This window comes from Leptopilina boulardi, unplaced genomic scaffold, assembly GCF_019393585.1.
Source record: "Leptopilina boulardi isolate dan_hultmark-lab unplaced genomic scaffold, ZJU_Lbou_2.1 LbouV2_310, whole genome shotgun sequence".
NCBI classification, from domain to species: domain Eukaryota; kingdom Metazoa; phylum Arthropoda; class Insecta; order Hymenoptera; family Figitidae; genus Leptopilina; species Leptopilina boulardi.
In genome coordinates, this window is record NW_026137875.1 from 4,341,237 (window position 1) to 4,357,304 (window position 16,068).

The window sequence follows — 16,068 nt, forward strand, 5'->3', positions numbered from 1 at the left end:
CATACTTTTATATTTTTAATTTTTTAAGAAAGATATTTTTTTAAAAAATTAGTTGTTTTCAAATATTTTTTTAAGATAAACCATTATTAATATTTATTATTATAATCTATACTTATGATATTGATTAAAAATATATTCATATAATAAATATTTGTCAACTTTTTTAAAAATATTTTATTAAAAATTAGTTTTTTTATTTCTTAAATATATAAAAATATTTCCTTAAAACTAAAATATAAATGATATTTTCTATTTTTAGTTTTGTATATTATGCGTAAAAAAAAAATATGCAAAACTAGATTTTCAACAAAATATTTTTGAGCAAATTTGTCAATTAAAATGTCTTTGTAGATAGTAACATGAAAAAATTGAGAAAAATATAAAAAACCAATTTGATGAGTTAATAAATCCTTTACTTTTGGTGTACGAATCAATGACATGAATTTTCCAACCCATATTTGCATGAGTGAAAGAATTGTAATAAACAAAATCAGGCCATGAGGAATTTGGAGTTATTTCTAGAACACCGCTTTCTCCTGTAATAAAAAAGTAATAATTTTTCAATTATAATAATCAATTCAAACCACGGATTGTATAAATTTTTCAACAATTATTTTACAAAATAAAATTAAAAATTAATTAATTTATTATAAGGGTCAAACCATTATATTTCAACTAAAGTGGTCGCTGACTAATTTTTAAAAATTATAATACTTTGCAGGAATGATTTTGAAGTTATCAAGATCACGAAATGAAAAGAATTTTATTAAAAATTTAAATATTTATTGTAAAATATGAATTTAAAGTATATGAGGTGCTAAAAACTGTCAATTTTTTAGCCATTAGAAAATATGCAAAAAAACATAGAATTTAACATAAAAATAAAAAAAAATTATTGGAATTTACTAAGAATGAATAAATTTATCATTATCAATTGATATAATTATTTAAAGATGTGAAGTAATATATAAAATATGATTTCCAAGTGCACCTGTCAAATAACCTAATTTTGCGATTTTTATTCATTAATTATAAAAAATAGAAAACATTAAATTAAATAAAAACTTACCAAATATGAAGTTCTTGCCATAAACTTTTAGAATTTCTTTGCACTTTTCTTCTTTTCTATTCATAAGTATGAAAAATTTAAAAAATAAAATAGCTACTTTGTCTATTTTCACTATTTTTGAAAGTCAATAACTTTCTTGGAGAAAAATGAAAAAATATGGGGTTTCGAAAATTATTTAAATACACACTACATACACATTCACTGAAAATTTCGCATTGGTCCCGAAGCTATTTTCGAAGATAAAGTAAATTAAAAATTTCGTATTTTTTAGGCTATATTGACATGGGTTTTAAATCAATGTGAAGGTGGTTCACTGGTGACGACAAACTTCACATTGATTTAATACCTTTAAAACCCATGTCAATATAGCCTAAAAAATACGAAATTTTTAATCTACTTTATCTTCGAAAATAGCTTCGGGACCAATGCGAAATTTTCAGTGAATGTATATGTAGTGTGTATTTAAATAATTTTCGAAACCCCATATTTTTTCATTTTTCTCCAAGAAAGTTATTGACTTTCAAAAATAGTGAAAATAGACAAAGTAGCTATTTTATTTTTTAAATTTTTCATACTTATGAATAGAAAAGAAGAAAAGTGCAAAGAAATTCTAAAAGTTTATGGCAAGAACTTCATATTTGGTAAGTTTTTATTTAATTTAATGTTTTCTATTTTTTATAATTAATGAATAAAAATCGCAAAATTAGGTTATTTGACAGGTGCACTTGGAAATCATATTTTATATATTACTTCACATCTTTAAATAATTATATCAATTGATAATGATAAATTTATTCATTCTTAGTAAATTCCAATAATTTTTTTTTATTTTTATGTTAAATTCTATGTTTTTTTGCATATTTTCTAATGGCTAAAAAATTGACAGTTTTTAGCACCTCATATACTTTAAATTCATATTTTACAATAAATATTTAAATTTTTAATAAAATTCTTTTCATTTCGTGATCTTGATAACTTCAAAATCATTCCTGCAAAGTATTATAATTTTTAAAAATTAGTCAGCGACCACTTTAGTTGAAATATAATGGTTTGACCCATAATTAAAATCAAAATACGTAAATTACTTTATTTTTTAGTACAAACTGTAGCTTTTTCAAAATTAAATTATTCTAAAAATTTTAATCTAAAATGTCTCTGAAATTAATTATTTTTAATAATTTTATCAAGTTCTTCTAAAATTTAATTGTTTAAAATTTTTTAATAGAATTTTTCTGTTTCAGATTTTCATTATTAACAAACCTTTTTCACAATGATGAATTAACGTTCTGTTGAATTTTTTGAAACTAGGAAAATCGTCATCTAATCTTCTGTCCCGTTCATTGTGTTTGCTCAAGCATAATGGACCAACTGAAAATATATAATGTTTAATTTTTTGTAATTTTTTTTTTTTGTTTTTATAATTTTTCTCTGATTTCAGAAATGTTTTTAAAATCAATATAATCTTTCACCTGCAGTTGGTCGGGGTCTTCCTCTTCTTGTAAATTCAACGCCAGCAAGAACGCGAACTTTACTTTGTGCACTGTCACTTAATCTATCGTAACCGCCGTGTGGTTCGTCTGTTATTATAAGTGGATGATATAATTCGGCACTATGTGGATTATTACCACCGTGAACATTAAAACTATACGTCAATCCTCGACGTAAATATAATTCTGGTACCAATTGACCATTTATGTACCAAGCGAGACCCATTGTTGTTTGTCCTGTGATTGCTTGATAGCCCTTTTTACCTCCTGATGGACCAATAGTTGCTTTGAAACTTCTAATGCTTCGATCAACAATATCGGATTTTTCCCATGGCTCTCTGTTAAAAGATTTACCAAAAAAAAAATAAAAAATTTACTAATCTGATCTCTAATTCAAATCAACTTTTCTTCAAATTCAAACAAAACTGGAAGAAAATTTTGGAATTATTTTTTTTCAAAAAAAAAAAAAAAAAAAAAAAAAAAAATTGAGAGATTTGAATCAATTAATTTAAATAATGAAACAAAGAAGAAAAAATTTTGATATATTGCCTCAAATTTTGGTCATCTTCCGAGAAATCCATACAAGAATTGTAGGGCTCAGGGCGTCCGAGTTCTAATTTTAGACTTCGTTTTGGATAAATATCGTGAAAATTGGGCTCATTATTTTCATCAAGTCTTCCTAGAGCCCAAACAATGTAAACGGAACCATTACTTGGATAAGTCTTGTCACCTGAATCAGCTGCACAAATAAAATTAAATAATAGTAAGATATTTTAAATTATACTTTAATTAAATTTATATTTTTATAATCAGGGTTGCCACGGGTCAGGGAAATCATGAAAAAGTCAGGGAAAGTGAGATTGGTCAGGGAAAAGTCAGGGAATTTTATGAAAAGTACTGGAAAAATATGAAATTTCTAAAAATGCTACTAAAATTATAATTTTTGAAATTTTCAATTTGATCTTTTGCTTCTAAAAAAATTTAGAATTTCGGAAAATGTTTTAAATAATTAAATTTTCGAAGAATTTGATTATAAATAATTGAATTTCAGAAGATTTTTAATTAAAATTTTTAAAATAATTGAATTTGAAAAGTGTTTGATTTAAAATTTTTTAGAAATAATTGAATTTCAGGAGATTTTTAATTGATACTTTTATAAATTTGAATTAATAAATTTTTTTTTACAAATTTTAGACAATAATTGAATTTCAAGAGATTTATAATGAAAATTTTTGTAAATATTTTATAAGCTTTAAACAATAATAATTAAACTTTGGAGAATTTTGAATTGGAAAATATTTTAAATAATTGAATTTCAAAAATATTGCTTAAAAATTATTAAAATTAAATTATTCAACAATTTTAATTTTTTAGATAACAAATTTAGAAATAATTGTATTTTAGAAGAGTTCGAGTTAAAATTTTTGGGAATAATAATTGAATTTCTGGACAATATTAATTGAAACTTTCATTTTAAATTGGTGAAATTTTTTTTAAAGTCTTTTAGACAGTAAATGAATTTTAGTGAATTTTCAATTGACTACTGTTTTAAATTATGTAATTTTCGAAAAATTTGTTTTAAATTATTGAAAATAATTGATTTTGCAAACAATTCAATTTTAAAAAATAAAAAAAAAAAAAAGTCGAAAAAGTCGTGCAATCCGTGGTCTGTTATTGAAAACCTCTTGAAATATTTGTCATTAGGGTCAGGAAAAAAATTTTAATTTTGACTGTAAATCAGGGAAAATTTAGGGAAAAACAAAATAATATTTTTGTGTCAACTCTGATAATTTATATTAAATACTCTAATTTAATTATTTTAGAATTTTGTAAAAATACTTTAGAATATTTTTGTAATATTTAAAAGAAATTTTTATTTATTTTATTTTAAGTTTAATTATTTAGTAATGAGATCAAAAAATCTGCTCTAATTTAAAAAAAATTTGAAATAATTAAAAATTAGTGATAAAAATAGACTTACAAGAGATGAGGGTGCGTCGATATGAAATTTTCGTTAATCCATCTTCTCTTACAGCGGTAGTAAGTTGATTACTGTCTAAACCTCCAACAATATCATCTTTACAAACTCCTTTATATTGTCCAAGAACTTTTCCACACTGTAATATTTTAATTACAATAATATTAATTTATTTTTTTTTACTTATTAATAAATATTAATATTATTAAATTATTTTCAATTATTTAAAGCAATAACTTACGGGTGCTTTGGCAGTAATATTATAATCTATAGCGTATCCTCGAATATCATCTAAATAAACAACAGCAACGTCAGCGCCTTCCATTTGACTACGTTCATCAGATCCAGAAAGACCAAATGCCATATAATCATGATCGCCTAAAATTGGATTTTTTTTTTTTTTTTTTAATAAATTATTTTTAAAATAATACAATTTTTTAATTCTAATTCTTCCAATTACCTATTTGTCCAATCAGTCCAATTGTAATTTGAGGACCGAATATTTGCCACTTTACTTGAAAATTCTTATGAAGCTGAACGCAATTATCCATATTTTCAAATATATTTTTCGACGGTATATTCTGTGAATCGTAAACATAAGTACAAAAATTTTTTTAAAATAATTTTTAAATAATTTTTAAATAAATCAAATATAATAAAATTTAAAAAATTTATTCGATTCAAATATTAAACCATCCAAATTTCTATTCAATCTAAATTCCAATGAATTCTTATTTTTTTTAGTATAATTTAATATTATAATTTTTTTGTTCTAATTTTTATTAAGTCAAAAAAAAAATTTATTAAATCAAATTTTAGATAAATGTAAATTCAATTGATCGAAACTTAAAATTAACGAAATTTCAATATATCTAAAGATTAATATATTTGAGTTTCAAATTATCTGAATTTTAATTTATTCAAATTTGAATTGATTTAATAGGTTTCAAATTATTAGGATTTTAATTATTTTAAGATTCAAATATTACTATTAATTACACTTTCATAATATTATTATTATACCTATTTTTGATAAATAATTCACTTTTTTTACCCATTTTCAAAACAAAAAAAAAAAAAAAAATACTGTAATCCCTGTTCTAGTGACAAGAGTGAAATATAAAAAGAAAACGCCTTTTTCCAATTTCAAGTTATTAGATTTCTATTATAATTCATTAATTTCAATAAAAAAAAATTTAATCGAAAAAAATTGAAAAATGAACTTATTCTTGTGTTAAAAAAAACAAAAATTAAAAAATTGACAACCAATTTTTTATTATTATCATAAAAATTAAAAATTTTTATACCTTTACTAACGATGGAGGAATATTCAAACCATCCGGAATGATAACTGATCCAAAATTTGAACTCGTTTCAATATCAAAAATACTGAGCCAATCGACATTGAAAACAGTAAAATTCCCTGGTAATTGAATTATTATATCTTCACTCTTGTATTCACGCAAGGATTCCAAACTGCAATTAATCATTAATTTTTTTTTTCATTGAAATTAAAAAAATATATATTTCATGTTTTTTTTTTTTTTTTTTTTTGAAATATTTGCACTTACTAGCCATATTCATCAGGAACTTTATTGCCTTTACTGGTGGGTTGTGGTCCAACACCCACCCAAAAATAAGTATCTTTACCTTTTCCATCATACGTTAATTGAGGAATTTTTATTGTTTTTGCATCTAATATTTCAATTGCATCTGATGATACATTGTGTTTTCTTTTTGATAGCTGAAGTATTTTCTGAGGAAGTGGAGGATCAAATTCTTCCGGAATATGAACATCTCCAAATGTATTCTATTAAAAAACAAAAAATTAATTTAATAATTCATCAATTTTATTTCTTTTTTACAAAAATTAATTGAAAATTTTAATTAATAGTATCCTTAAATTACATAATTAAATTATATTAATTAATTAACTAATTAATTTATTATTATTATTATTATTATTTATTATTTGTCATAAAATACCTGACTATTTATGTCATAAACGGCAAACCATTTAATATCTCTGATTTTTTTATTATCAGGAAGTGTTAATGTGAATTCCCTGTTTGTGTATGGACCAAGTACATTCGTGCTAAAAAAAATAGATTTAAAAAAATTTTTTTCAAATTATAATTTATTAATTTTATTATTATATTATTTGCAGGTATTTTATATACTTACTGTCCCCATTCATCTGGAACAATAAATCCTGTGGGTCCAGGACGATTGGTGCTTCCAGCCCAAAAAAATGTATCAGCTCCATTTCCATCGTAAATGAAAGATTTAAAAAGTAACGTATACTCGTCAACAACGTAGACTTCACCTCCAACTTGATGATGGTAAGTATTTAATTTTCCCAAATATCTTCCATTATATGATTCGTCCTCATTCTCTTGTGCTAAAACTGAATTAGAAATTTAATAAATTAACAAAAATCTCAATTTCCTGATTTGAAAAAAAAATGTTAATTTAAAAAATTAATTAATTAATTAATAAAAATCAGTTATTAAAAAATAAATTAATAAAAATCGATTATTAAAAAAGTAATGAAAAAAATTAATTATAAAAATTAATTAAGAATAATAATTTTTAAAAATTAACTTAATAACAGATTTTTTCTTAATTGTTTGTCAATTCAAAAAAGTCATTTGGATAAAAAAAACTGTTTTCTTTATTTTGATCTTCAAAATGTTAATTACAATTTGAAATATAAAAAAAAATATCTACAAAAATGAAAAAAATATATTGGTTTAATTGTCAAATTTATTAGTAACATAAAAAAATTCCAACAATTGCTAAATAAAGAGAAATGGAAAAAAATCGAAAGGACCAAAAAAATTTTTTTCGTCTCAGAATGAAATGATTGGAATTTGATGTAAATAAAATATTGTCCCGTTAGTATACAGAAATACTCTTGACTCAGACACCATTCATAAAATTGCATTATATATCATTCTAAAATTATAAAATTTACAATTTATTAAATGAAAAAAAAAATTTTTTAAAGAAAATTATTTCCAGATTTTTACCTTTGGATATCAGAAGAAATGTCAAAAACGCTATCACAAGGTCAAAGGACCACAACATTTTCACTAAAAATTTCATCGCAGAATATCTGCAAGTCTTGATTGAGAATGTGAAACACTCATTGCGAAGTTATTTGAAAATTACATTGTCTTGTCGGAAGCAAAAAAGAAAAGAAAAAGAGAAAAAGAAAAAAAAGACGAAACTTTTACTGATACGAGTTAAGAATTCATCTGGTAGCAAATGTAAAATATTGGAAGAGAAAAGATTGATGAAACCTTGCTCTTGACAAAGAAAGAGCGAGAGATAGAAGTGAAAGAAGATAGTACTTGTTGGACGGATAGTACACAAAACTTTGGGCCTTATTTTAATGTTGGAAGCAATGGAACTGTACACGTCCTCCAAGAGAAAGAGAAAGTACAGTACGGGGGACTTAGTTCTAGTATATATATATATTTGTTGAGAAAAAGAAACTGTAAATTTTCTTATTTATATTCAGGCGGCAAGATACGATTTTCCTTAACTTATCACTTTTAATTTTTTTAATTTTTCTTTTTTCATTTTTTTCAATTCGAATTAGTTTATTTATCTGTAATTTTTTTCTGTTCTTAATTTCATATTTTTTTCGTATTTTTATTTATTTTCAAATTTATTGTAAATTTGTCTTATTTTATATTTTACTAGCAAAATTAAACGCGCGCCAAATTGATTATTTAATTGTTTGTTATAAAGAAATTAAAGATTAATATTATCAATAATAATTTAATTTATTAGAATATTATTACATATTAAATTATAATAATGAAAATTATATGTTTACAGGCCTCGGATTATACGAATTTTTTCAACTTTTTTCAAAAATACGACTTTTATCGACTTCTTTTAATAAAATGCGAAATTTTTTTTTACATTTGAAAAAAAATGTAAATAAAATACATTTTTCTAGTATAAAATGTAGATCTTCTTCAATTCAATTATTTAACAAATTTTGAACTAAAATGATTCTTCACTAAATTAATTATTTTTAATAATTTTAATGAAATACATCACAAATTCAATTATATCAAAATTATTTTTCAATTAAAATTTTTATGAAATTTAACAATTGTTTATAATTTAAAAAAAAATATCACAATAAAATTGCATTATTTTTTCAAAAATTTCAATTCAAAATAAACTAAAATTCAATTATTACCCGAAATTTTAATTCAAAATCAATTAAAAATTCAATAATTATCCAAAATATTCAATTTAAAATTTAATTATTTACCAAGTTTTCAATTTAAAATCAAATAAAATTCAATTATTTTCTAAAATTACTATTCAAAATTAATTATCCAAATTTTCAATCAAAAATGAACTTAAATTAAATTATTATCCAAAATTTCAATTCAAATTCAATTATTTCACAAAATTTCCAATTCAAAATGAACTGAAATTCAATTATTTTCCAAATTTAAAATCAAATAAAATTTCATTATTCTCAAAAATTTGAATTCAAAATTAATTGAATTTTCAATCATTTGAATTTAAAAGCATCTAAAATTTAATTATTTCTAAAATTTTCCATCAAAATTTTTTTTTTTTGAAATCTAAGAATTTCAATTATAACTCTAATGAAATTCAATTATTTTTAACTATTTTTTTTTTTTTTTTTTTTTTTTTTTATTTGCATAGAAAGAAGCCCACGGTCATAGACCATCAAAGGGCACTACAAAAAGATTTACAAACTTATAAAATACTTGTAATAACAAATTTTGCGAAGAAAAATATAACATTAAATACTATCATTATATAATGTTATAAAAAAGAAAAAAAAAACAAAAATAGAATAAAAAATAAAATAATAAATATTGGCTATCTGGCATTATATGCAAATTTAAAGTATACCAAGTAAAAAAAATAATATTGTAGCATTTACCGCAAAAAAATTAAATATATCTAGATTGCACAATGTTGCTCCTTTTATCTTATTGATTTAATATAATTTAATAGTATCCTTTTGAAGGATGAAAGCGACAAATTAAATAGATCTAAATCAGTCTCATCTCGAAGACACATAATATTAATGATATTGCAACCACTGTGTATTGGCGCATTAAAACCAATAGAAGACGCAGGCATTGGTAAAGAGAAAGGTTGATAATAGCGTGACTGCAATCGAGGAACTCTAAAATTGATGTACTCTAACAGACTTGAACACTTAATTTGATTATTTATGATTTTAAAAATGAAAATTGCCTGGTTCATCAAACGCCTCTCAGATAAAGTTAGAAAGTCAAATTTTTTACACAGTTCGATATAATTTGAACCACGCTGCGGATAAATTTGAGTTTTTCGAAATGTCAAGTACTTAATAATATTCTTGTTGATTTGTAAAACGCGCCAAGTTGACAATCTCAAATTGTGTTATAATCACGTGATCAAACGTGTTCATTTTTTTGGTACTGGCGTCTCGTCAGTCGTTGTCAGTTCTGATAAAACCTTTGTATTGAGATCTTCGCATCCATAAATAAATCAGTTTTATTCATATAAGTTAAATCCTATTTTTATCTCAAGTCCATTTTTATAACCTTAACGTAATTTCCACTCTCAATTCATAACAGGTTATGGGCCCAGAGTTCGCGATCGTAGGTTATATTTAAAATCGTATTGACTTGTTCGTGTTCGAAGTGAAACGTGGCGTGGTTTCAAAATGGCCGGTACGTATTCGACGCGAATAGAAACTTTAACGAAAGACAATTACGATACATGGAAGCTGCAAGTCGAAGCGCTTCTTGTTCGCAATGATACTTGGGAATATGTAATAGGTGAAAAGGTGAAACCCGAAGTAGTAGGTGATAATGCAGAGGCTTTAGCTGATGCTCGAGCGGCAGCGATAGCCTGGGACGCGGCGGATCGAAAAGCGCGTTCTGACTTGGTTTTAGCAATAAGTCCGTCAGAGCTAAAGCAGATAAAAAGTTGTGTTACCTCGAATCAAATGTGGCTAAAGTTACAAAGCATTTATCAATCTACAGGACCAGCGAGGAAAGGCAGACTTTTGAAGCAGTTGACGCTTCAAAAGATGTCGGACGACGGAGATGTTCGCGAACATATCAGATGTTTTTTCGATGCGGTAGATAAGCTTCAAGAAATGGACATTCAAATTCACGATGATTTGTTAAGTGTTTTATTGCTGTACAGTTTACCTTCATCATATGAAAATTTTCGTTGTGCAATAGAGTCGCGGGATGAGTACCCAACGCCGGAAATGCTAAAAATTAAAATTACGGAAGAAAGTGATGCAAGGTTAGCGAAAAACAAAGATGTGAATTCAAGTGCCATGTTTGTAAAGTCCAGTGAAAAGGGATATCAGAAAAAGGGGAAGTTCGGAAAGTCACGAAATGTTCCGAAGAATGCCGAATCTGGTAAAACAAATACCTTTCCCTACAAATGCCATAGATGTCACAAGGTTGGTCACAAGGCTGCAGATTGTGAGGAGGACATAAAGAAAATTCCTCATAAAGCAAATGCAGCAGAAGAATTAGTTTTTCTTGCAACTATCGAAAGTGAAAAAGTTTTCAACGTTGAAACTGTCATTCCAAATGTGAAATGGTGTCTTGACAGTGGGTGTACATCCCATATGGTGCGCGATGAAAACAAGTTTCTCAAGAAAGATCAAAGTAGTGATGTGAAGTTAAATTTGGCCAGCCACTCTTCTGTTCCCGTACTAGGAAAAGGAACTGTCGAAATTTCGGTTACTGATGGAAATGAAGAAAAGATTCTCCAGCTCGAAGACACCCTTCATGTACCTGATCTCAGAATGGATCTCATGTCTGTAGGGAAAATTGCAGACAAAGGTTACAGTGTTCTTTTTAAAAAGGAATGTGCAGTGGTACTAAACGACAATCAGGAAGTGAAAATGATCGCGGATAGAATGGGTGGTTTATATTATGTGAGAGAAATTTCTGAAGCTGCTAGTGTGTTAACTGAAAATCAGGCTGTACCAAAAATCGAGTTATGGCATCGAAGGTTAGGGCATTTAAACGAAAAGTGTCTTAAGAGTATTGTGAGTGAACAAAAGGCAAATGGAATTGACTTTAATACGAAGGATAAGCTTTCAGTGTGTGAACCGTGTTTAAAAGGAAAATTTTCGCGACTTCCTTTTCCAAAAACATTGCCTAAAAGCACAGAAATTCTTGAAATTGTGCACACTGATTTATGTGGACCGATGAAGGTTGAATCGCTTGGTGGTGCAAAGTATTTTATTACTTTTATCGATAATGCTACGCGGTGGTGTGAAATAAAGTTTTTAAAATCGAAAGGTGACGTTTTGAAAGCATTTAAAGACTTTAAATCTTCTGCGGAAAATCAAACTGAACGGAAAATCAAGTTTGTTCAATCGGATAACGGTCGCGAGTACTGTTCGAAAGAATTTGACGAGTTTCTCAGCAGTTGTGGAATAGTTCGTAGATTGACAGTAACATATACTCCGCAACAAAACGGTGTTGCTGAGCGGAAGAACCGCACTGTTGTCGAAGCAGCGAGATGCATGATGGCTGAGTGTAATCTGCCTCCATTTTTCTGGGCAGAAGCAATTGCAGTGGCTAATTATGTGCGAAACAGATGTCCTTCTGAGAGTCTTAATGGAAGGATTCCGTTTGAACTTTGGAAAGGAAGAGCTCCTGATTTGTCGCATCTTCGGACATTTGGCTGTCAAGTCTTCATCTACAACAAGAATCCTGCGAAAGGGAAACTGGAACCACGTGGAAAAGAGGGAGTCTTTATTGGATACTCGGATATTCAAAAGGGTTATCGAATTTGGATGCCACAGGAAAGAAAAGTGGAAGTGTCAAGAGATGTAGTTTTTGTGAATAAGTTTACAACGCAAGAAAAGCAAAGTGAATTTTTCTCGGAAGAAATTTTTGACAAGAAAAGTGAAAATAATCCTCGTGAACAAAATTGGATTGACATTGATCCCATTCGTCAACAAAGTGTGGTTGATGATCCGATTCATGAACAAAATCCTGCCGATTTTCCTGAAAACGATTATTCGTCTGAAGATGAAGATTTTCTGGGTTTTCAACAAAATCAAGAAAGAAGACTTCCTGGAAGACCTTCCAAAATAAAGACAGGTGAACGTGGAAGACCTAGAAAGAAATATAGCACTGTACGAATTGCATCGATTATTGAAAATGTTGAACCCTATGCGGGTGTTGCTGAAATCACTGTTCAAGAGGCACTCAATGGATGTGATGCAGATGAATGGAAGGCAGCAATAGAAACTGAATTCCAAGGATTGATCAAGAACAACACCTGGGAACTGTTGGATCGCCCGGAGAAGAAAAACATTATTGGCTGTAGGATCGTTTTAATCAACAAATACAACAATGATGGGAGTATCGAAAGAAGAAAAGCGCGTCTTGTTGCGAAGGGTTATTCGCAAAAACCTGGTGTTGATTTTAATGAAACTTTCGCGCCAGTAACACGCATAGGATCAATTCGACTTGTCATGGCAGTAGCTGTGGAAACCGGGCTCATCGTTCATCAAATTGACGTGGCGACAGCATTTCTGAACGGAGTTGTCGAAGAAGACATTTACATGGAGATGCCTGAAATGTTCGAGGAACTGCTACCAAAAATCGCAGCTAAGGAGCAAGGAGATTCTCTAAAAATGTTAAGTGAAATTCAAAAAGGAAACAAAGTGTGCAAGTTAAAAAGGGCGATTTATGGACTCAAGCAAGCGGGACATCAGTGGCACCAGAGACTTAAGGAAGTTTTTCAAAAGCTTGGCTTGAAACCAGTGAATGCTGATTGTTGTGTTTACATTTCCACGCGAGGAAAAGATTGTTTGATTGTAGTGACATATGTTGACGATATGTTATTGGCATCAAGAAGTTTAAACTGGATATCGGAATTCAAACAGGAACTGCGAAATTATTTCGAAATCAAAGATTTGGGAAATGTGACAAGATGTTTGGGTATGGAATTCAAACAAACGGAAAGTAGCATTGAAATTTCACAAAAGATCTACATTCGAGAAATTCTTAAAAGATTCAATATGACAGATTCGAAACCAGTTTCAACACCAATTTCTCTTGGAACGAAATTGATCAAATCGGAAGAGTGTGGTGAAAATCAAAACAGTTTTCCATTTCGAGAGTTAGTCGGAGCCTTAATGTATTTAGCCGTTTCAACAAGGCCAGATATCGCGTACAGTGTAAATTGGTTGAGCCAATTTAATAACTCTTTCGGTAAAGAGCATTGGATCGCAGCAAAACGAATCCTGCGATATCTACAAGGAACGATGGATTTAGGGTTGAAATTTGAGAAGACAGAGGAATCTCTAAAGGGCTATGCTGATGCTGACTGGGGAAATTGCCCGGTAGATGGAAGATCTTACACTGGCTACGTTTTCACATTGGCAAATGCTTCCATTTCCTGGGAGGCCAGAAAGCAACGGTCTGTGGCCTTATCTAGCACGCAGGCTGAGTATATGGCGATGTCAGAGGCCACCAAAGAAGCTATATTCTTAAAGAATTTTCTGAAAGAATTACATTTCGAAATGCCTAATCCTATAAAAATTTTCAATGATAACCAAGGGGCACATCTTCTAGCCAAAAACCCAGTTTTTCACAACAGGACAAAACACATTGCCTTGAGGCATCATTTTGTACGAGAAGCACTCAGTGATGGATTCATTGATTTGGAATACCTGCAGACAAGTGAAATGATAGCTGATGTCTTAACCAAGGGCTTACCTGGACCTCTTCATCGAAAGTGCATTAATGGACTCGGACTTGTGCAAATAAAATAAAAGTGTCGGGTTTTTTTTTTTTTCTTTTTAAATGTACATTCAGGGAGGGAACACAATTTTTCGATTGAGGGGAAGTGTTGATTTGTAAAACGCGCCAAGTTGACAATCTCAAATTGTGTTATAATCACGTGATCAAACGTGTTCATTTTTTTGGTACTGGCGTCTCGTCAGTCGTTGTCAGTTCTGATAAAACCTTTGTATTGAGATCTTCGCATCCATAAATAAATCAGTTTTATTCATATAAGTTAAATCCTATTTTTATCTCAAGTCCATTTTTATAACCTTAACGTAATTTCCACTCTCAATTCATAACAATTCTTTATTTTATTCTTTATTTTTCAATTAAAAATGTTTTTCAAATTATTGTATTTTGTCCGCATTTTCTAATAAATTTTTAGTGAAATCATCTAAAATTTTAATTACAAAACACTTAAAGTTTCAATTAATTTCAAAAATCTGAATTTTAAATCTTTGAAAATTCAATTAAATTTAAAAAATGTTTTCCAAAAATTGTTTGATAAATTTTTTTTAGTTCTGTAAAATTTAATAATTGTTTGAAAATTAACAAAATCTTTTGAAATTTAATTATTTCTAAAAATTTCAACTTTAACCCTTCGAAAAGGATTATTATTAAAAAAAATTTTTATTTAAAAATCTGTAAAATATTTTTGTTAAAATAAAAAACAAATCCACTTTTTTTGGAATATAAATCGACTAAAACGACTTTTTGTGTCTTTAAGTTGATTCGAGGCCTGTATTTTTATAATTAATATTTAATAGGTATTCGTTGGCCTCTGGTACCTTAAAAATTAATTTTTAAAAATAATTTTTTTTCAAATTACTATCTTGTACGAAATTTCCTGGCGCATCTTTTTTCTCATCATAAATTTTTTGTATTTGTATACAATTTTTGAATCAATATACAACTTTAAAAAAAATTTCGTTCGTAAACGTTGTGTACTTCAGCTTCGTGAATTAAATTTTCGAATTTGGAATTTGAAAGAAACTTATTCCGAAATTTGGAAACACAATTATACAACTTTGGCAAAAATGAGAAAAAGAATTGTCAAAATTTGACACGTCATAAGATTACTATTCAAAAAAACACGTGAAATCAGAAAAGGCCAACTTCAAGTTAGGATAGAAGGACAGACCAAGCATTTTATTATTATATAATTATTTTTTTTTTACTTCATTTCATTTATTTTTTTTTATCTCTTTTATCTGAAAATTTGTTTATATTCAAATTTTTCCACTTATTTAATTAGATATTATTTAATATTAAAAACCGCTGCCAAATTATAGTAATAAATAAAAAAGTAAATTAATAAAATATTAATATAAATATCAAATAGGTATTAATCAATATTAAATATTAATTACAAATATAAATTTTTAAGAATTTTTTCACTTTTACTTTTTTTATCTCTTTTATCTGAAAAATTTTTTTGCATTCAAGTTTTTCCAATTTAGAAATAGATTTTTTTTAGAATCTTTTTTACTTTTACTTTTTTTTATTTTTTTCATCTGAAAACATTTTTAAATTAAATTTTATCCAAATTATTTAATTAAATATTCAAATATAAATTATAAAAGAATTAAAGATTTAATAAAATTTAAAAAAAAGAAATTAAAATAAATTGTTATAATGTTAATGTTATTATGTTTAAAAAGGAAAAATTGAAGAAATGGTTTAATTATAATATTGAAA

The 16,068-nt window shown here is 27.0% G+C and overlaps 1 protein-coding gene across 1 annotated transcript; it reads right to left on the minus strand.

Moving 5' to 3' along the window:
• Nucleotides 1-148: 148 nt before the first annotated feature.
• LOC127283825 (protein Skeletor, isoforms B/C) lies at nucleotides 149-8,002 on the minus strand. The gene is made up of 12 exons (XM_051308919.1): nucleotides 7,567-8,002; nucleotides 6,719-6,941; nucleotides 6,521-6,629; nucleotides 6,106-6,344; nucleotides 5,842-6,010; nucleotides 4,995-5,115; nucleotides 4,776-4,912; nucleotides 4,538-4,673; nucleotides 3,106-3,295; nucleotides 2,539-2,894; nucleotides 2,330-2,437; nucleotides 149-536 (listed from the first exon to the last, which is right to left on the minus strand). The coding sequence occupies exons 1-12, from the start codon at nucleotides 7,640-7,642 to the stop codon at nucleotides 331-333; spliced, it is 2,070 nt and encodes a 689-aa protein (XP_051164876.1). The 5' UTR covers nucleotides 7,643-8,002; the 3' UTR covers nucleotides 149-330.
• Between the last annotated feature and the right edge of the window lie 8,066 nt (nucleotides 8,003-16,068).